Below are 21,869 nucleotides of genomic sequence, written 5' to 3'. Positions count from 1 at the left end.
GTTGCTGAGGGAGTTACGGGATGGGACCAAGTGCCTAAAAGGGGGAGGGGGCGGGGAATTGTTCCCCTTGGCCTCTGAGGACAGGACAAGAAGCAAGGGGCTTAAACTGCAGCAAGGGAGGTTGAGGTTGGACAGTAGGAAAAACTTCCTGCCTGTCAGGGGGTCAAACACTGGAATAAATTGCCCAGGGAGTTGTGGAAGCTCCATCCCTGGAGATATTGAAGAGCAGGTTGGACACACCTGCCAGGGATGGGCTAGTCTAGATGGTGCTTGGTCCTGCCGTGAGGTCCAGGGACTGGACTCCCTGCCTCTCCAGGCCCCTGTGCTAGGAGCCCCTGAAATCGGTCAGTCTGGAGCCGCACCATAGTGCTCTCCCAACCCGGGTAGGAGATCTCCTGCGGCGGCGGGGAGACGCGGGGTGTTTGCGCGGGGGCCCCGGAACGTCCGCCGGATCCATCCCCCATTGCCCCAGACAGGCGGCTCCGCGCTCCCCTCCCGGGCCCCCAAAGTGTCGTTTCCTGTGCGAGGCGCGTGGGCTCGGAGTTCGCCCGGCTCCGCAGGCTCGAACCCCTCGCTAGCGAAGTCCCTGCTGGCCCGGGGCGGGAGGGGGCAGAAGGGTCGGAACTTCTGGGGTCGCCAGGAAATTGACAGATTGTTTAGTGCCCGTCCCAGAAGGGGTTTCCCTTAAACCCCTCGTCCGAGCGGGACCCAGCCCGGCCCCGCAAAGCCGCCTCGGTACTAGCAGGGAGAGGGAGAGAGAAAGTGTGTGTGTGTGTGTACGTACACAGTCTCTCTCCCCCACACACACTAATTCTCTCTCCCTCACACGCAGAAATTCTCTCTCCCTCTCTCAGACACACAAATTCTCTCTCTCACACACACTTTTTTTCCTCTCTCATACAAATTCTCTCACACACGCAGAAATTCTCACACAATTTTCTCTCTCTCACACACACACTCTCTCTCACACACACACACACACACACACACACACACACACACACACACACACACACACACAAATTCTCTCTCTCTCACTCTCTCTCTCTGGGTAGAAGCAGAAAGCCGGGCTGGCTCTCCTAACCGCAGACTCCCAGCCTAGCTCTGCCAGCGCCGGTAGATTGTTTTGCTGGGGGAAAGGGGAAGGGAATTCCGCTTATTTTTAAAACAAACTTGCACCGCGCAGGACCCGATCCTGCAGGACCCGATCCAGGCAGAACTCCCATGGGTCCCAACCCCGCACTCCTTCCTTCGCACGTTTTAAGGCCTCATCTTTCCACGTTCAAACGCTGCACGGGAACACATATTTCAAACATATATCAGGATTTTATTGACCCGGGTGATTTCCACAAACAATCTACTGCGGATTGAATGTGGGAAGTCGCATCGCAGCTCTGTCTGTACTCTGGGCAAATCCATGCCCCGAACCGGACCTTGCGCTCCCCCCCCCCCACACACACACACACCAGAGAAACCGTATTTCGCTCGCGCGGCGCAAGTGTGTGTGTGGGGGGGGGGGGGGGTACAGTAGACAGCAGGTAAGCACGACAGGCATCCGCGAAATGTCCCAGGATCGCTGTTGTCAATTTCACTGTCACCTTCCCCACGCTGCTTGGGATCGGTGGCTCAGTTGCCAGTTGGGTTGGAAGCAGGTTGGTTGGTTTGAACCGGAGTCATTGAGGCCGGAATCGCTTCGCTCTCGAGGCTCTGGCACATCAGATGGTGCAGGGGAGCTTCCCCTTCTCCTCTCTTCTTCGGTGCGTATTCGCCTGGTTGTAAAAAGGCGCAAAGACGACCTAAAAAGAAAATTAAAAACGCCAGGAGGGCATCGCTTCTGATTTCCCATTGAACGTTGCGGGATCTTAACCCAGGCCAATGCAGGCAGCGCTGTCTTTACAAAACCATCCCATCCCTTCCCAATCATTTCAACTTCCACCCTTTTATTGCTAGGGAAGCGCCGAAACGGCGGTCACAATTTCTAGAAACATTTATGCGCCCAGGAACGAAACTGATCCTGCGTTCAACTGGAGCGCTAAAACTCAACGAAAGGATTCCCGATTTGCGCCAATGTATCCGCCCTTCACACGGGGCCCCACAAGGGAAAAATAGGCAGGGAAGGGGGTAGTTGTACTGCCCATATTTGGGAAGTGTTTTGTATCAAGTTGGAAGAAAAAAAAAGAACAAAACAATGCAGGGTGCTGTGTGATGGGTAAAAGAAGCTGCGTTTTACGCATCCTATTTTGTGTCAAAGAAAATCTGGAATAATTTCTACAATTCATTTTTCCTATGGTATCTATCAGCTTGAGCCTCAGAGGGGTCGCCCTGTTAGTCTGTAACTTTAAACATGAGTGGCACCTGAGAAACAAATATATCACCTATATAAAATCACGAGTTTTCGTGGGCAAAACCCACTTCACCTGATTTTTTGTACCCACGAAAGCTCCCGTTACTCGTTTCTATCTGTTTGCTACTCTCTAAGGCGCTGCAAACTTCGGGACCCGCCACCGAAGTATCAGCGAGCGAGCAGGGAGGAAAATGCCTGAATTCGTGAGCTGCACGTTTTTGAACAGAAAAAAAAGTACGTCGAAGCCAAGTTTGCACATCATGGTTGGGGGAAACAAGGAATCCGGCGCCGGAGCCAAACGATTCAAGTCTGGGGTGCGTGTGTCCATTTCAGGCCCCGAGGGAGCGGACCCTGCGGAGTTTCTGGGAAAACGTTGGGGACAGACCGGCCAGCAGGAGTCTGGGGAGCTGTGGAGTTAGCAGGGCGCCGTGGAGAGCCCTCTCTCAGGGGGGCTGCAGTGGGGAGCCGGGGTCTGACCTGGGCGGAACTTGCCCGCCTATGAACAGGGGTGTACCAGGGGCAGCGGATCTCCCGCAGCTGCAGCAAGGCCGAGGGGGCTCCGCAAATGGCAGACTTGGGCCCGCTGCCCTAGAGCTCGCCAGGGCCACCCGAGCTCTGAAGGGGGCGCGTGAGACTGGCAAGCGCCCCTCTCGCTTGTCCGCAGCAGACTCTCAACCAGCCACAAACACTGGCCAACTCCTCCCCCCTTCCCAAGAGAGGCGCCCGGCCGGGTCAGCCAGGAGGGGAGGGGCGCGCTGCCCAAGGGCGCAGGGCGCACGCTGGCCCACGTACATAACCCACGGGCACCCCCGCCGCACGGCGAACCCCCGCGAGCCCACGTACCTTCTCACGCACTGAGCAGCGCGCCCCCCACTGTATGGGGCGTGTCTTTGGGGAAAGCTGAGCCGCGGGTGGGGGAGCCGGAGCCGGGCTCGGTCCGCCTGCCTCCAACCGGGAAACCGGCTCCGTCATTGCCTCGCCCGGACCCTTCGCTTCCTCCCCGAATCTCACCTTGGGAACGCCCCGCGCTTTTATACCCCCCCGCGCCTGGTTCCTGGGCGAGAAAGCGCAGGAGCTCGCGTGTCCACGGGGGCGCAGCCGGGGACTCCTTGCTTACCAATCACTAGCCAGGGACGGGCCGCAGGAAATTACGTGTGTGGCCAGCAGTCAATTTAAAATCGCTTCTGTAGTGGCCTGCCCGGCCCGGCTCACTCGCTCCATGCCCCGGCCGGCGAGCAGGCGGCGGGGGGAGGCGGGAAGTTGCTGATTCCGGCGGGGCTTCTCCCTGCCTTTGCTCGCTCCGCCGGGGCCGAGAGATGGAGACGCGCAGGGGGGGGCGGCCGAGAAACCCGGACTGTTTGCACTAGCCTCCCCCCCCCGCCGCCCCTTTGTGCGCCCCCCCCTTCCCGAAGCGGCATCGATCCGCGAAGCGGCGGCACAAGCGCGACCTGCCCCTCGGCCGAGATGTGAAGGGCCGGGCTACCCCTCGCTTGGCTGCTCCGCCGGCTGTCGCTCATCGGAGAGAGAGAGGCGAAGAAGGCAGCGCAGGACCGACCACAGCCTCTGCTCCCGGCCGGCCCAGAAGAGCGGTGCCTGGCGGGAGGGGGGCACATGAGAGCGGACCCGGACCGTCAAAGTTTTTAATTCTTTTTTTTCTCCCACCCCCCCTCTCCGGTCTGCCCCAAGCGCCCGAGACCGCTGGCAGCGGCGTTTGGGGGGGGGGGGGGCTTACCCTGGGAGGGGCTGGTTAAATTGAACCGGCCTGCCCCACAGCCGGAGAGGGGGAGCCGGGAGAAGGGGGGTGGGAGCAGGAAGGGCAGCAGGGGTCGGGGCGGGGGGGCTTTCTGGGCCTTCCCGACCATGGTGCTCGCCCTGCGGGAGGGCCCCGTCGCTGCACCCCCGGGGCGCTGACCCGCACCTGGTTTCGGGGGGCAGGAGGAGCCCCCCCGCCGCCGCGCCCCGCTCGCTGTCCCTGGATGTGCGACCCCTCCGCGGCGGCCACAGGCATGAGCGATGGCGGGGCCCCGGCTGGCAGGAGCCCCCTGGTGCTGGGCGAGCCGGGCGCCCCGGAGCGAGCCCGGGCTAAGGGCGGCCCCCGAGGGGAGCTGGAGAGCGCGCTGCGGGCAGGCGGCGGCACCGGACTCAAGGACTTGCCGGGGACTTCGGCGTCCAGCCCGGGCGCTTCCCAGGAGTGCGCCCCGGAGAGCGACAGCCAGGCCGGGGGAGGAGAGGCGGATTACTGCCGCCGGATCCTGGTGCGAGGTAAGGGGAGCGCGGCCCCGCACCCCTAGAACCTACCCCTGCACCCCAGTCCCATCCCCGGACCGCAGCCTGCCCCACCCCCGGGAACTCCCACCCGGACTCCCCGCCACCTCCTCAGAGGCCCCCATAGGCGCCTCGAGCCCCACTCGCTGCCCCCCGGAACAGCACCGATCCCCACCCCTCCCCCCACAACAATACCCCTCTTCCCCCGACTGCCCCGGGCCTGGCCGCTCCCTTCCCACCATGCCAGTCCCCCCACCCCAGGCGGCCGCAGCGCGCCGCGGGGCTGCGGCCGTGTCAGGCGAGCTGTGCCCGAGCGAAGCTGCCCCCCCCCATTTCCGGCGCGGCTCCATCGCTCCCGGGGCCCACGAAGGACCAAAGCCAAAGCGGTGGTGTGTGTGTGTGTGGGGGGGGGGGGCTGATTGTCAATCGCCCCTCCCCCCCCCGCCTCGCTCCCAGCTCGGGGTGCTTCGTGCGGAGACTTGGGGGGCTGGGTGCGTGTCTGGGGCGGACACACACAGACCCATTGGTTCGTCTCTTCCCTTTCACACGCTCCGCCGGTGCACTGCATTTTGGGGTGGGGGGACCCCAAACCTTCGCCGACCCCGCTTCCCGAGATGGGGGGGGATCCGAGGGGGCTTCTCGGGCGTGGGGGGGGGTGTTAATATTTGTCGCAGGAAAGAGGCGTCATGGAAGCCCCAGCGAGAGAAGAGGGGGCGTTAGTCGCACTTGCTCGGCTCCGAGGCATAAATAACCCCCCCCCCCCCCGCGGGCCCTTCCGACCTGGCTCGGCGGCTGCGAGGCTGGAGCCGAGACCGGCCCGCGGGGGGCCCGGGCCCGGGAGGCTTCTGGGTGCAGAAGGAGGCGGGGGAAGGGGAATCAAGTCTGGGGATCCAGGCCCCAGCGAGGTTTTCTTCTCTCTGCTGTTCCTGACTGAGAATTGCAGCGGCCCGCTAGCTGGGGAGCCGCTTGCCTTGGCCGGGGCCCCTTCTTCCAGCCCCCCCCCCGCGCTTTTCACCGCTGGGAGCCTGGCTGGGCAGCTCCGGCCACAATGCGCCCGCGGGGCGAGCCACTCCGGGCAGGCGAGCAGTTCGAACCCGCTTGTCCCCCTTGGCCGATTCGGAGGGTTTTGTCTTCCCCCCCCCCCGCCCCTCCGCGGAATCCTGAACCGGTTCCAAGAGCGGCGGGGGCTCGCGTGTAAACCTCCCCCTCCCCCTCCGAAATGCGGGGCTTCCTGGCAGAGCCGGGCATGCCCACGGAATCCTTCCCCGCGCCGCGCCGCCAGCTGGCAGGGTAGAAGCGGCTCCCACCGCTGGCCGAAGCCGGGTGAGCGCGGACCCACGCCCCTGCTCGCAGCCCCGGGAAGCCGGGCCGAAACCTCCGTCCGCTGGGAAACCGGCCGGGCCGGGTCTAAGTCGGGGCCCGCTTTGTGCGGGGCCGTGTGAGCGCCGAGCCGCGGCCGGGTTTGCGCAGGGGCTCGGTGCCCGCAAGGACGCGGCGCGCCTCAGCCAGGGCCCCCCGGAGCACGCCTGGGCCTCGGCGCTCGGGAGCGCACTGCGGCCGGCGAGATGGAGAGGCTGGGGCGGGCGGCGGCGGGTTCGCTCCAGTGAGGCGCGAGGGGCTGTATTTACACGGGGCTTCTGCTTCGGGTGTTCCCCGGGCCGCTAGATTTACGGTGTGTCTGCACCTCCGGCGAGTGCGGAGAGTAGCGCTTCCCGGCTAGACATCCGGCTAGCTGTCCGTCCCTCTGTCTGCCTGTCTCCCCCTCTCTGGCTGTCCCCAGGCACTCTAGCTATTTATCGATCTATCCCCACCCGGATAAACACACAGACAGACCCACCCGTGTGGGGGTGTCTGCTGCCTACCGTGGGTGCCTAAGGACATGTTTGTAAATATGGGCGTGTATGTTTGGGGCTATGTAGCGTTCGTGCGCCTGTATGTCCTAGAGGCAGTAAAATCTAAACCTGCCGCTCTGTGTGTGAGGAGATTGTGGGTCTGATCGGACGGGCCAGTCCCGGTGTGTTGCCGCCCGGGTAGCGATGCACAGCTCGCCGCGTATTGGGCCGGGAGCATGACTATTTTGTCAGCAAATATCCGTAAAGATCCAAACTCCCCGCCCACGCTGCAAGCACAGGAAAAATATTGCAATCCATCCGCAACAAATTCAGCCAGGCAAAGGGAGACAGGTCCTGCCCCAGCCCTTACTCCGGGCCGAGTTCAGCGCAGGCCGGCTGGTGACATTGGCAATTTAGGTTCCCATGATTATAAAATGTTAACGATTTGAATTTCAGCATTGGCCGCCAGTCAGTAATTATTGTCTGCCCCCCCCCCCGTTACCCCCCGCCACTGGTACACATAAAAATTGGTACACACAAAAATGCGTACAATAGAGATCGGCAGGATCGGTTATAATGATCGCAACATTAAAACCATATTCTGCCAAGCCGACGTGTTTTGTGTGTGTGGGACTCGTGCACACCCAGAAAGAAATTATTTCCAGATGTAGATGTGGCGCGTGTAAACAAACGATATGTAGGTACACACATGTGTATTTCCTACAACGCAGCAAAATACTGGCCGCCATACTTCGCTAAACCATCTATTGCTAAATGGGAGTGTCGTTATATAGACACAAAAGCAAACTGCCCGTCGCTCTATAGCGCTAAACGTGTAACATCCGTGTGTCGTTCATATGCGCAAAGAAACGAATCTAGAGAGAGCGATCGCCACGTTTGTGTCACACGTACCCACAAAATGTTCCTTGCTCTCTAGCTAAACCTCCATCGCTAAATGTGTCCACACTACCGAAAATATACACACAAGCCAGCTCCCTCTCGCCAAGTGGGTTTTGCCAGGGCCGACTTATCCATTCGGCACAGTGCCTAGGGCCCACGATACTCTCAGGGGCCCACGAAAATGTTTTAATTTCTTTTAAAATCAGAAGAAAAAAAATGAACTTTTAAGGTGGAAGAAAATGTTTTAATTTCCTTCTCCCTGCAGAAAAAAATGAAACGTTTAGGGCCCACGGAAATCTATTCAATTTTGCCGAAAACAGAAAAAAATAAAATGTTGACGTATTAAAATTATTTTTATTTAATGCGGCCTTGGGTTGTGCCCAGGAAAGCTCGGGTGACTTGCCGGCGGTTTGTTAGTCTCGAAGGTGCCCCAGGACCGCTGGTTGTTGGTATCTCGCTCGGTGTTTACTAAATGTGTGTGCGGGGCAGATCTACACCGAGGCGAAGTGTCTCTTGCTGCCCGCGTGTTGGGGGCCCGGGTAGAGAAAGGAAAGCCGTGCCCAAACCTGCAGAGTGCGCACGTAGGAGCAAGCGACACCCGGCCGTGTAGTGCTGCCTGTGTTGAGCGCTCTGTGTGCTCCCCAGGTGGGTGTGCACGAATAGAGGCAAAGTGCACAGACAAATGCACCCCCCCCCAGCGACAGAGAATTGTTGTCCCCCTGGGGGGAGGGGTACCTGCCTTGCATCTACACCTAGCGCGGCGAGGCCAACGCCACCGTGGTGTGTAGCTTCACCCGGTCACACAGTTCCAGGGGACGCGGACGCTTTGCATGGAGGGGGCTGGAGGTGGGGAGCAAGAGGCGCTGGCATCTCCGCTTCCTCTTTGTCCCCCCCCCCCCCGATTGGCTAGGGGGGGCAGAACGAACTCCAAGCCTCTACCTCGCTGCTCTGCTCCCCTTTCCCCGGCTGTGTAGACATCCCCGCTTTGGTGCCGGCCGTGACCCGGTCTGGGGATGGGTTAGGCGTCAGGGCGCCTTTGCGGCCGTTGCGTCACCATCAGGCGCATGCCACCACCCCGTGCCTCAGTTTCCCCCGTCTCAACTGGGGAACAGTTACACGGGGAGCAGGCCATGGGGGGTTAGTTACCCGCCCTCCAGCCCGACTCCTCCTGGGGGCAGGAGTCCGTGAGTGCCGCCTCATCTTGAGAGGAGGGCAGTAGCGCCTAGTGGTGCCAAATGTTCCTGATTTCCGTACCGCCTTGCACCCCGGGCCTGGGCATCCCGCGAGAGCAGCTTTGCTAGAGCGGGGCCGCCCCTGGCTCAGCTGTGCGCGGACCCCGAGACTGTCTGGGTTCCGCGCGGGCGGAAATCCGCGCTCTAGGCCGCGGGGCCTGGCGGACCTGGCTCGGAAGCTGGTGCGGGAACCCTGGAGAAGCCGGGGTCAGCGCGAGGTCACAGAGCTCTCCCCTCCCCCCCGCCCGCACCGGCCTTGATTGACGTCCCAGGCCAGCCACCAAGCAAGGCCGCGCAGCCTGGCCGGGTCCCCGCCGCGCGTGGGGCGTAGCCTGGGACAGGATCCTGGGCGGGGTGGCCCCGTGGGCCAGATCCGGCCAGGCGGGAATCACGCGGGATGCCTCCCTCTTCCAGGGCCAGAGCCAGCCCCTGCGTGCGCCGGGGTCCCCGGCTCCAGCTGGCGGGGAGATGGGGGGTGGGGGGGGGGTTGGTTCAATCCCCGCGCTCCTCCATTTTGCAGCGTTTGGCACAAAATGGAGGCAGCAGCTGGAGTGGGAATGTAGCCGCATCCTTGCACCCCAAATACCGCTACTGGGGCCCGCGCGGCCCTGCGCCCTTCCCCGCCCCCACCCCGCTTTTTGCCTCTCCCCCAGGAAGGAGAAATGGCGGAAAACTCCCCGCACATCAGCCGATGCTCAGAAAGTCCATGGAAACAATCCCCCGCGTCTCGCGTGAGAAACGCGCCGTGGCCCTGGGAACCGAACGCGCGCGCGGTCCCCTACAATACTTGGCCTCGGCGCTGCGTGGGTCCCCGGCGGCGGGGTTGCGTGGGCAGGCGCGGGGCGTGGCGGAGATGGGCGCTCGCCACACAACTGCTCTTTCGGGTTTATTTCGCAGCGGAGTGGCTATTTCCACGTGCGGTGGAGGCGGGGAAGGGGCCGGATCGACTCGCGGGGCTTGGATCTCTTCTTTGCAAGGCTGGTTTGGACTGTCTAGGACTAGGCTTTCCAACCCCACGCGGGCCTCTACTCCACCCGTGGGCGACGGAAACTTAATTTCCGTGGCAAAAGGCGCCGCGGCTTGTCAAGAAAATGGTTTTTAAGAGCTGGTGCTCGTCTCCAGCGTGCTGCTCAAGGGGAAAAAAATCTCATTGAAACCTCCCTCTTTCCCAGCCAAGACAAGGGCGCGTTTGCTCCGTTTTGGCCCCCTCGACGTTTGCTGGGCAAATAGAAAGGGGAAGGGAAAGACGAGAGAGACCCCCAGTACCCTATCCGCATCCCACAGGCATGTTACACAGCTCGGCTCTGAAGATTTCCCCTAGTATGTCCTGTCCTAAAAGACACGCGTCTGTGGTGCCGAGATGTAAAAATGACACCGGGCTTCCAGCACCCTTCCAGGTTAGAGTTTAAAAAGTAATTTCTCTGCGATCAGTTTGTTTAACGCCAGCGGACCCGCGCCCCCCTACATACAACCATTTCAGTCCCAAGAAACTAACCTCTATACATCTTTCTGGAGGATCAGCTGTCAACAGCCACAGCGATGGCTCGAGAGGACAGACATGGCGTTTTATAAACAGCGTAGTTCACTTCTTGTCGATAGGAAAACGTCATATCGCATTTTTATTGTTTTTAATTGTTATGGTTCCCACAGAAGCCTCTCCACGTAGCGATAGAATTGCACTGACAATTACAAAGTGAACGGACAAGTGTCCGTGCATTTATTGCACGGACAATTAAAAATGGAACGGACGATTGTCCGTGCAATAAATGCAGGAACAATGAAAAATGGAACGAACAATTTTTCCGTGCAAAGGGACAATTAAAAATGGAACGAACAATTGTCCGTGCAATAATTGCAAGGACAATTAAAAATGGAACGGACAGTTGTCCGTGCAATAATTGCAGAGGCAATTAAAAATTGAGCGGACAATTGTTCGTGCTATTTTATAACTATATGGAGAGGCTCTTGTGGAAATTGTGATTTTATTTATATATAATTGTCCGTGCAATTTTCAGTCCTGGCACCTTTCGTTTAAAGCCCCAACAAATAAGTAACTAGCTCGCGCAACGTTGCGCGTTCATTCAGGGGCTGGTTTTATTAAATCGAAAGGAAACGGGAGGAGAATCGTTCTAAAATGTGTCCGAGTTTGAGCCCGCAGAGAATCCGGAGTGAATCCCGTTTGCCGATCCAAAGCACCTGCATTTGGAAAAAGAAACGGAGCCACGGCCTCTGCTAGGAAAGTGTTCGGCTCTGCAGAAGAAATACGCGTGGCAAACAGGTCTCTTTGTTTTCTTTCTGCGCGCCTCTCCGGCCACGCAAAGCAAAACAAACAAAAAAACCGCGCAGAGGAGTCAGGTTTTTGCTTTCGGTTAACTCGGTCGCGTTTAGACGGCAGGCTGTGCCAGAACTCGGTTGTATTCGATGCCAAATCGGAAACCGGACTCAGGGCAGAATTCTGCCTTGTGTGCGCCTCCGTGCGCTTGCTAGGTGCGCGTTTACACCGAGCGCAGTGAGGGGTATGCCTGTGAACCGCAGTGTAAACGCGCCCGGGCAGTTCTGACGGGGCATAGACACAGCCCATAAGGCTGCGCGTTCAAGACCCCCGACTGCACGCGGAAAGCCGCGCTCTTTCCCCTGGACGGCTTGGCTGAACAAGGCGGCGCGCAATCGGTCTATTTCCTTTTGGCAATACAGTCCCAGCTGTACAAGATAGGGTTGGGCCCCCCTGAGCCCCATCGCGGGGGATCTGCCAGAAGGGAAGTGCTAGAAACTGCTGCTGAGGTCTGCCCCCCACCCCGCTTCGCCCAGCGTCCGCGCAGGGCACCCGCGGAAACAGATCCTCGCTTGTTGCTCCTAGCGGAGCCGAAGAATTGGTGCGGGCAGCTTTCTGGAAATAGGGGAGACGCCTGGGTGTATTTGGCAATAACACGTGCTTATAAATGGGGGCGGGGGCTTGTGACCCACCTCCTCTCTCCCCCCCCCGCACCTCTACCTGCCCCCCAGCCCAGCCCGGACTCCGCTGCCCTGGGCAGGCCGGGAGAGGCACCGCGATTTGGGGGGCAGACAGAGGGGCAGGTGTGTCTTGCCCCTGCTGCCGCGCTGGAGCCCAGGGCGCGGGGGGGGGGGGGTGTTTGGAGACACGCGTGTGAGAGGCGGGGCCGTGGGGGCCTGCAGAGGCGCCGAGATTTTTACCCCCGGACGCATCCTCCCTCTGGCCTCCTGCCCCTGGCGGGGGAGCGCCCGGCAGCCCGGGGTGCCTCAGGGAGCAGCCACCAGCCCGCAGAAAGGGCCCTGCACCCCCAGCCGGCCCGGGGTCTGGGCTGCCCGGAGTCTGCTGCGTCCAGGGCGAACCCCTCCCGTCGGCGCCCCGGGAACGCCAAGCGACATGAAACCCCATAAAGGCGCATTGGCTGGTTCCCCAAACCTGCTGCCCGGGCCCGTCCTGCAGGAGGGAGCTGCGGGGCGCTGCACCACTGCGCGTACGATCCGGTATCTGTCCCGGCTAGCCGGAATGCGCCCCCGGTAACACCGCGCACAACCTGTGTGCTTCTGTGCGTGTGTGTGCTCTGAGTCCCTGTGTGTGCTTCTGTGCGTGTGTGTGTGTGCTTCTGTGTGTGTGTGTGTGTGTGTGTGTGCTCGGAGTCCCTGAGTGTGTGCTTGTGTGTGTGTGTGCTCTGAGTCTGTGTGTGTGTGTGTGTGTGCTCTGAGTCCGTGTGTGTGTGTGTGTGTGTGTGTGCTCTGAGTCCCTGTGTGTGTGCTTCTGTGTGTGTGCGTGTGTGTGTGTGTGTGCTCGGAGTCCCTGAGTGTGTGCTTCTGTGTGTGTGTGTGTGTGTGTGAGATACGTGCATGATACGTGCATACTCTGACTCTCTGAGGGTGCACCTACACAGCACCATAAACTCGAAATAAGAGTATCTTATTTCAAACCTATTTCAAAATGGCTTATTTTGAAAATTGGCGCATCTCCACAGCACCACATTTCAAAATAGCACGCCATTTTGAGCCATCCCTTATCCCTCTGGCAATGAGGTTTACCGGGAGGGCGAAATAGTGCTCCTCTTATTTTGAAAAATACTGCTTGCAGACGTAGGGTAGCTATTTCAGGATACCTCTGGTATCCTGAAATCGCTGTGCAGTGTAGACATACCCTGAGTGTGTGTTTCTATTTGTGTGTGTGCATGTGTACTCTGAGTCCCTGAGTGTCTGTTTCTATTGTGTGTGTGTGTGTGTCTGTCTGTGTCTGTGTGTGCATGCATGTAAACTTTGAGTCCCTGAGGGTACATCTACACAGCAAAGTTATTTCGAAATAACAGCAGTTATTCAAAATAACTTTCCTAGCATCTACACAGCCATTCCGTTATTTGAAATTAATTCGAAATGGGGGAGGGCTTATTTCAAAATTGGTAAACCTCATTCCACGAGGAATAGTGCCAATTTTGAAACTGCTATTTCAAAATAAGCGCTGTGTAGATATTTATTTTGAAACAGGGGGCCCCCAGCCCTTGCCAGGGTGCCCTGCTGGCTGCCCTGGCCACAAGGCAACTTCTGACCTGATGCCCTGCTGGAACTGGTTCCAACCAACCTTAAATGTGATTCAACATCCACTCAGTGTGGACGCGCTATTTCGAAATAGAAAAACTCCATTTTGAAATGCATTTTGTGTGTAGACACGTTATTTTGAAATAAGCTATTAGCTTATTTCGAAATAACGCTGTCGTGTAGACATACCCTGAGTGTGTTTCTGTGTGTGTGTGTGTGCGTGCATGCATGTGTACTCTGAGTCTCTGAGTGTATTTGCTTATCAGAGCTACAAAGATGTGCTGGTTAATTCTCATGGCAGATATGATGTGCTGTGTCTCTAGATATGTATTTCCAAACACACAGAGGTACAGCTGTCAGTATGAGATACATAAAACACACACATATATATTAATCTCTCTTGAATACAACCCATATGCACGTGTGTATATTTAAATCTCTAGTAAATAGGAGTATGGACCAAACAGGTCGGCAGTGTTGTTGTAGTTGTGTTGGAGACACAAGATGGGCGAGGGAATATTTTTTCTGGGGCTCTCAAGCCGGAGGGACACCGAGCTCTCCCAGGGTTGCATCTCACCTAGATATTTGCCTACTTTCACAACAGGCGGTGGGAAAAGCGTTAGAGTGGTCCGTCTAAGCTACCCTCTCATACAGAACCACAAATGGTTCTACCGCCCCGTGTCCTAGGCACTGAACTGTACCTGGGATAATGTCATTCCATTGGATTTGTTGCTAATTAGTGATAGAAATGTAGCCGTGTTAGTCTGGTGTAGCTGAAACAAAAAACAGGACTATGTAGTACTTTAAAGACTAACAAGATGGTTTATTAGGTGATGAGCTTTCGTGGGCCAGACCCACTTCCTCAGATCAAATAGTGGAATTTGACAGTTGTGACTATTTTCTTCCACTATTTGCTCTGAGGAAGTGGGTCTGGCCCACGAAAACTCATCACCTAATAAACCATCTTGGTAGTCTTTAAAGTGCTACATAGTCTTGCTGATTAGGTGATAGGAAGGAGAGAGGCAGCATGTTGTCAGTCGCGGCGGGCTGTCACACTTGGATACTCACTTAAAAATGGCCTGTCTCCAAAATCAGAGAGGTGAAACTTGGCTCTTTCCTCAACAGGAGTTGGTCCAAGAAAAGACGCCCTCCGCACCTTGCCTCTGGCATAACTTGGCACACAAGTACACACGCAATGTGTGTGACCTCTGTCTGTGAGCGTGTGCTGTAAACCGTATCTACTGAGCACACGTCGTGACATACAGCGAACGGGCGTGTAGGGAAATTATGCAGCTGGAAGGGACCCCCATGTGTTCCTCCCCCCAGTATTTCTCTGTCCTCGCTGTTTCAGGGTGTTGGATCAGCAATTCCCAATGATCAGCCCATGGACTGGTGCCGGTCCCTGAGATCTCCCTGACATGGTTTAGGAAGGCAGCAGGCTAGTCCCCGGTACCAGAAAGGTTGAGATACAGTGATAGAGCCATCTTGGTCTAGGACTTTGGGGCTGGCGGTGGGATGGGGAGATGCCGGGCACTATTAATAGCCATTGAAATGAATGTATCTACCTCATTTTGAACCCTGTTATAGTTTTGTCCTTCACAACACCCTCTGGCAAGGAGTTCCACAGGTTGACTGTGAAAAACAAGACTTCCTTTGGTTTGTTTTAAACCTGCTGCCTGTTTGTTTCATTGGGTTTCCCTGGGTTCTTGTGTTAGGAGAAGAAATAAACAACTTTCCTTATCTACTCTCTGCTCCTCGTGGGCAATCAGTCTTTCAGGGCCTGCTCTGGTGTAGCTCCCGCTGGCTGGCGGGGGAGGATGAGCTGTGCATGAGCATGGCATGTGGCAAGAGGGGTCCCGGAGCTCCCCCCAGCCTATCTGAAAATGCAGCGGCCCTTTTCCAAGCGGTAGCCAGGCTTCAACCCGTTGTGGCACAGTGGTCATCCAGGGGTTAACTGGATTACGCAGAGGAATATTATGGGCTGGAGCTATGCTCCTCCCCCTCCCCTACTTCCTGTAGTTAGCAGGTGCCCCTCCTTGCTCTGTTCCATGGCTGGAGAGAGCATTGTCCTTCCAGCAGGCAGTGGAAGGAGCGTGCGTGTTGTGTGCACCGAGGGGCTGGCCGGGAGGGTGGGCTGTGCACGAGCATGGCATGTGGGGCCACGAGGACTCGCAGCCAGCCAGTGAAACTCGCAAATGAGGCTGGAGAAGGACCCCTGACTCGGTGGCCAGAGAGCACGTTTGAAAAACCAGGACACATTTTTGTTTGTGTGTGTGTGTGAGTGTGTGCGCGTGTACGAGTGTGCTTGTGCATGTGCAAGTGTGTGCGTGCATGTGCACGTGTGGTAGTGTGTGCGCGTGTGTGATAGGTCCAGAGATAAGACAAAGGCACCAATATTGGGATGGTCCCAGTAATACTGGGGTGGCTGATCACCCTGCCCATCGCAGACCCCTGGGGTTCATGGCCGGTGGCAGTAACACCCGCTCCCCTGGAAGGCGTTTGTTACAGCCTCAGACGCCCGGAGAGAAGGGGTTAGCAAGATCTGCAAAACCAGTGACAAAGCCCAGCCCGGCCCCCATAGCTAGCCTCACGAGCCCTATTGCTATTCTAGCCCCACTGCTCTCCCAGGCCTGCCCACCCTGCCCTCTTCCTTCCACCTCCAGCCGCAGCGCCGTGCCCCGCCGTCTCCCACGCCTCTCCCTGTCTGCGCCCTTCCCCTGCCCTCCCCCAACCCCTTGTCTCTCTCCTCCCCACCTGGCTCCACCTGGTTCAGAAGCCCGCGCTCAGGGCAGGGTCTAGGGGAGCAAAGCGGGACTGACCCCGGGGCTTGAAGTGGGACCCATGGCAGTAAACTTGCTGGAGATTCCGAGATGCCTTCTGCTGTAATTTGAAAGACGCCCCCGCGGTTCCCCGTCCCACGCACCCTCTGCCTGCCAAGCACCAGCAAGGCTCCCGCCCTACTGCCTGTCCTAGCCTGCCGGGCGCAGCGTGGGCCCGGTGCTCCGAAATTCTGCAGAAATGGCAGCAGAGGAGCAGCAGAAGGCCCCGGTTCCCCTTCTGCGCGGGGGGAGGGTGGGCGAGACGCTGCTTTGACCTCCCAACATTGTCCGAGGTTTATTCCCCTGCACCGTGGGCACCTCCCCAAGGTCGGCCGCACACACGCTAGGCCAGAGCCCGCCGGCCGTGGGGGCCGTGCCGCGGAGAAGCGGCTTTGTTTGTGTGGGCCGGCGTTGGATCGCCAACGCGCCGGGGAAGAGGCCGGGTCGCCTCAGGAGAGCTGGGCGAGTCCTACATAACATCCGTACGCGGGGCCCTGACCCCTCTCGCAGCTGCCCCCGGCAGCCTAGGATTTTGCATTTATTTTTGTTGCATTTTATTTTTGTTCACTAGGTAATTTCTGTGACTAATTCTTGGGCTGCGGGTCACGTGAGAGCAGCTTAACTATAAGCGCTCAATAATTCAGCGCTCCACATTGGCGCTTGTGTTGCTTAGATTTGATCAGTCCCAAAGCTCGCTAGGTCTCTCCCTCTCCCCCCGCCTCGCCCCCAGGAAACAGGTGCTTCTCCGAGCAAACCCCTGAAGCTTCATTTTCGAGGCAAGTGCCTTCTTTCTCGTCGTCTCTCTGGCCCGGGATCCTGGTCACATGGCAGCAGTCCTGCTTTTTGATTGGACGAGTGCCATGTTCCAGGGCATTTTTTTTAATCAAAACACATTTTCCATTCAAAATGGCGTTTGGACAAAAAGAAACATTTGTGCAGAAAACTTTCATTTTGGTGAAAATGTTCCAGTTTGCCCATAAGAAGCTAAATGTTTTTGCTCTTAAAAAAAAAAAACTGTTTAAAAAACTCCCACATTTTTTTCATACAAAAATGTCTGGCTTCCAGTTTCAAAAATCACAATTTTTTGACCAAACCCCCTTTAAAAAGAGGAATATTTTTCTGCTTCCAGCTTAAGTTTTTCATCCAAAAAATCAAATGTTTTTTAATTCAGATTTTTCCCCATAGATGTGTAGGTTATCAAACCAGCAGAGCTCACTAGATTATCTTACCCCTGCACTGAGCCCACGAACATGGGTTTGGCTGAAGTATCGTCCAGAAAAGCAACTAGACTGGATTTAAAAGCATTTTTAAAGTCTCCCCCCAAAGAAAATAACTGGTGGTTTTTGAATAGCTCCTGGACTCCTAGACCATAAGAGGGGACCCAGGACTGTTGTTCTCCTTAACTCCGCCCTTTGTAGTTTTGGGGGCTGTGTTTTTCAGGGCTGAATATGCCCTGAGATCAGGTGCCTTCTCCTCACCCTGCTCTTCTCGTGGTCACTCACAGATGCCAAAGGGACCATCCGGGAGATTGTTCTCCCCAAAGGGCTGGATCTGGACCGGCCCAAAAGGACCCGAACCTCTTTCACAGCCGAGCAGCTGTACAGGCTGGAGCTGGAATTTCAGCGGTGCCAGTATGTCGTCGGCAGGGAGAGGACGGAGCTCGCCAGGCAGCTCAACCTATCAGAAACACAGGTAAGGAACAAGGGCTCTGGGGGCTATTCCTGCACACTTTGGGGGAGGGGGGTGAAATGCCTGTGGACCATGAAGGATGGCCCTGTCACCTGCAGCACAGCACTCTGGCGCCTCCTAGGGCTGAGGTGCTAGACCTACAGCCGCTTTGCTCCCTGGCTTGGCTGTGGGGAGCGTTTGAGCTGGGCACTGAGAGGAGACTCATGCGCTAAAGCCCCTGTATGGCATTTCCCCAGTAGAAAGGATTCTAAACCACCCTGTTAATCAACAGCATCCTGCCATCGACGACGCTGCAGTGACGAGGTCCCTGGCAGTGCGGGGTGGTGCACGCCGTGCAGGGTCACCGGCTAGGGGAGGCATGTATGGCTCAGTTTCCACTTATGGCTGTCATGTGGTTCGATTTTAGAGTCGAACGAAATCAGGACACTCCAGAGACCCTTACCCACTTTCTTATTGATTGCAAGCTTGAGGCGGTTAATGCAGTTGTTGAAATTTTACAAGCCTTAAAAACAATCACTACACAATTTAAACCTTAAATGCGATACATTCAGAGCCATTAGTACAGCACAAACAATGCAAAAGCAATGAATAGAAGATTTAGTATATTACAATAATTAAGCCTGGTTCACTTATACGTCACCCGTAGGCCACCTACAGTACCAGGCGGGAGGTTTGTGGTCCCTGTGACTCCTATGCATTGGGATGCCGGCACGAAGGGTCTATTTACTTCTAGTTACATTGAGCAGGACTTGTGGGTCAGTCCTCTTCCCTCCCTCCCAGCGATTCTTCTTACCAAGCCCATTTTATAGCAAAGCGAGACTTGGTCGTTTTAATAATATCTACCAGTTAATTACGTCTTGTGGAAGATACTCCCAATGCCCTTATTTAGTGTACATCCTGCTACTCGGGATGCTGCAAAAATGACATGTGTGTTTAACACTTTTTATGGCTGTATCTGGAATTTTTGCTTATCAGAAATAGAAGGACCAGTATAAGGTTTCTCCCGATGTCCTTGGTGTGGTCTCACTGTACCCTGCAGTGTCTGTATAAATTAAATAAATAGAGATTTCCTATCTCCTAGAACTGGAAGGAACCAAAGCTCATTGAGTCCAGTCCCCTGCCTTCACAGCAGGACCAAGTACCATCCCTGACAAATTTTTTGCCCCAAAATGGCCTCTGCAAGGATTGAACTCTCAACCCTGGGCTTAGCAGGCCAATGCACAAACCACCAAGCTATCCCTCTGCCTTCAAAAAAATTCCTGCCTCCCGCCCCTTCGGCCTTGCCCGTATCCTCACGTGCACTAGACTTGAGACAGGCCTGGGTTTGCTTTGTTCGAGAACTGCACTGTGGTCAAGGCAGGGCCGTCCAGGCTGCCCCACAATGGGGCGTCCTCTGATATCCCCACTGTTTGAACCCAGAACAGTTACTTTAAGAGCACAGGATTCTGCTACTGAAGGTAAAGGAGCAGCTCCATTACCTGTTTAGGAGTAGTAGGCTGTCATACTGTCTGTGGACCAGCCTCACAAAGAGCAGATGACACAGTCAGTCAGAGTTAACTTTCAGGGGATGCTCATCCTACATCTGAGGCTCCCAAAAGAACCAAATCATTTTGGGACGAGAAGGAATTTTGCTGGGACTCTGGCAGGTACCCATCATGAGTCTGTGAGTTATCAAGTCATTTTAAGACAGAACCTTGAAGGAAAAGTTAAATGTCTATGCTACTGACATCAACGTAAGAATCATTGTAAAGATGCTATTGTTATCGAAAGTGCCCCTTGACAAGCTAGGAAATTCATACCTCAGGTTAATCTTACAAGACACCCAGGCTTTCCAAAGTAGGGAAGGTCTCAACTAGGATCCCTAAATAACCTTAACTCTGCCCTTTTGATGAGACCAGGCCCAGTCTTCCCTGCTTTGTGGTTTCCATTCCTACTCTGTCAAAGTCATTACTGCTGCAAGTAAAGGCTCCAGAAAGCCTTTAATCTACCTGGGCTGCTCATATCTGGAGAGGGTGCTGCCTGTGTGTAGCTGGCAGGTGAGGTACTGAAGGGGAGTACGCAGGAACATTGGCTTTATGCCTGATTTCACCTCTTCGCGTCTCTGATCACAAGTGGGGTGCTTCATCGTGATGCCATGTGAGCTATGAGATGATCGGACCATAGGATGCGTATATACAGGGACTCTTTATCTCTCTGTCCAATGGCACTTGGGAGAATTGGCTGACTCATAGGCTATGTCTACACTGGCAAGATTTTGCGCAAATACTTTTAACGCAAGAGTTTTTGCGTTAAATTATTTGCGCAAGAGAGCGTCTGCACTGGCATGTGCTTTTGTGCAAAAGCATCCGTGCCAGTGTAGACGCTCTCATGCACAAGAAATTTATGTTGCCTGTCTACACTGGCCTCTTGTGAAAGACCAGTAGCCCAAGAGGGCTTTTTCCTGAGCGGGAGCATCATAGTTCTTGTGCAAGAAGCACTGATTTCACACATTAGAACATCCGTGTTCTTGCACAAGAACTCCCCGCCAGTGTAGACAGGTAGCATATTTTTGCACAAAAGCGGCTGCTTTTGCGCAAAATCATGCCAATGTAGACACAGCCATAAAGTTTGATCCGGAAAGTCGCTGAATGCCTGGCTTTGGTCAGCCTACACGATAAGGCAGGCGTGGGCCAAAGGGCCACCACGGGGCAGATTTGGCCTGCCACATATCCTGGCCCCACCCCTTCTGGTTTAGGCCCCGCCCCTTCATTTTTGAAGTGGCCCCCAGCCAAAAATTATTGCCCACCCCGGCGATAAGACCTTACGGGGCTCAGGATGGAACAGTTGCTCTCAGCTGGCTCTTTGTGTGATCATGGGGTTGTTGGGTAGGTTTGTGTCAGTGGAACATGCAGGAGTGTGAAAGAGGCCAGACCTCGCACAAGCCTGGTATGGGTAACGGCAAAGCGGTGATCATAGAACTGTCAGCAAGTTTCTGTCCAAACCATTATTTTGGACCAAAAAAGAGGTTTTTTATGCAAACAGGCCGGAACTGAGGAGAGAAGGTGAACATTTTTAATAGAATTTTTCTGCTGTTTGCCAAAAGAAAAAAATGACAAACAAAAAATGCTGCAGTTCTCAGCAACTGCTAGCCAAACATGATCGCCACTAAGCAAGGAGAAGATGCGATCCGGACCTTCCATGTGCTTCAGAACGGTCTCCGTAGGGCCGTGCGCCCAACCCAATGCTATCAAAGTTCGTGGCTACATTCCCACCCTCTTTGCTGGGATCAGACGCTGTCGCTCTGCTTCTATTCGCGCCGACAGAAACGAGATGCTCCATTTCCTGGCAGGTGTTGCATTTTCACATTTTTCTTCCATTCCAAAATGTGCCCACATGAGAAAACCACAAAAGCATTTTGTTCCAATTTTGACCTGTTTTTCCTTCAAAAAACCCCTGTAAAAAAAGAATCGCATTAGAACATAAGAACATAGGAACGGCCGTACTGGGTCAGACCAAAGGTCCATCCAGCCCAGTATCCTATCCGCCGACAGTGGCCAGCACCAGGTGCCCCAGAGAGGGTGGACCGAAGACAATGATCAAGCGATTTGTCTCCTGCCATCCCTCTCCAGCCTCTGACAAACAGAGGCCAAGGACACCATTTTATCCCCTGGCCAATAGCCTTTTATGGACCTAACCTCCAGGAAATTATCTAGCTTCTCTTTAAACTCTATTCTAGTCCTAGCCTTCACAGCATTCCCCAAAAGGGGTTTCGAAATGAGGAATGGAAACAGTTCCGTCAGCACACATCAAAACTGGGCCGTTTCGGCACGATCAGAACACGACGTTTCAGGCAGGGCCGGGCGGGGCGTTTTGCAACAGAATTCCATCCGCGCCGACACGTGTTTTGAAAATGGTCGAATGTGGACGGAAGCCTCAGTTTCCCCGGAAAACCTGATGAGGTGAATGTTTTCTGACCAGTTCTAGGGTCAGGGGTCAACCTCCTTCTAAGCAAAGAGCCGAATTCCAGGCTTGAGCATAACCCATAGGCCGGGGGATACGTTGAGGACGAAGTGTTCCCTGCTTGCTCTCAGGAGTGACCGCTCGCATCGGTACAGGGCTTGCACTGAGATCAAGTAGTAACAAAATGTCTAGTTGTTTATTAAATTAGATTAATTAATTAGGTTAGATAAATGTCTATCAGGGATGGTCTAGACAGTATTTGGTCCTGCCATGAGGGCAGGGGACTGGACTCGATGACCTCTCGAGGTCC

At 55.7% G+C, this 21,869-nt stretch overlaps 1 protein-coding gene and 1 long non-coding RNA gene across 3 annotated transcripts in view; one reads left to right on the top strand and one right to left on the bottom strand.

The window, feature by feature from the left end:
- Window positions 1–1,003: 1,003 nt before the first annotated feature.
- Window positions 1,004–3,386, bottom strand: LOC142829717 (uncharacterized). 2 transcript variants are annotated; one of them, XR_012904472.1, is made up of 2 exons: window positions 3,188–3,386; window positions 1,004–1,796 (listed from the first exon to the last, which is right to left on the bottom strand). It is a non-coding gene; the product is annotated as an uncharacterized LOC142829717 (long non-coding RNA). The 2 variants fall into 2 exon arrangements; XR_012904471.1 differs by having other exon boundaries at window positions 1,004–1,769.
- A 226-nt stretch (window positions 3,387–3,612) lies between these two features.
- Window positions 3,613–21,869, top strand: part of VAX2 (ventral anterior homeobox 2) — a 59,466-nt gene continuing 41,209 nt past the window's right edge. Inside the window, exons 1-2 of the mRNA XM_075931077.1 lie at window positions 3,613–4,606; window positions 17,436–17,623. Of these exons, the coding sequence (XP_075787192.1) occupies window positions 4,321–4,606; window positions 17,436–17,623 (474 nt within the window). The 5' untranslated portion in view covers window positions 3,613–4,320. The remainder of the gene's footprint in view (window positions 4,607–17,435; window positions 17,624–21,869) is intronic.

The sequence above is a fragment of the Pelodiscus sinensis genome, chromosome 5 (genome assembly GCF_049634645.1).
Source record: "Pelodiscus sinensis isolate JC-2024 chromosome 5, ASM4963464v1, whole genome shotgun sequence".
Lineage (NCBI taxonomy): Eukaryota > Metazoa > Chordata > Testudines > Trionychidae > Pelodiscus > Pelodiscus sinensis.
This window is presented reverse-complemented; position numbering and strand designations above follow the sequence as displayed.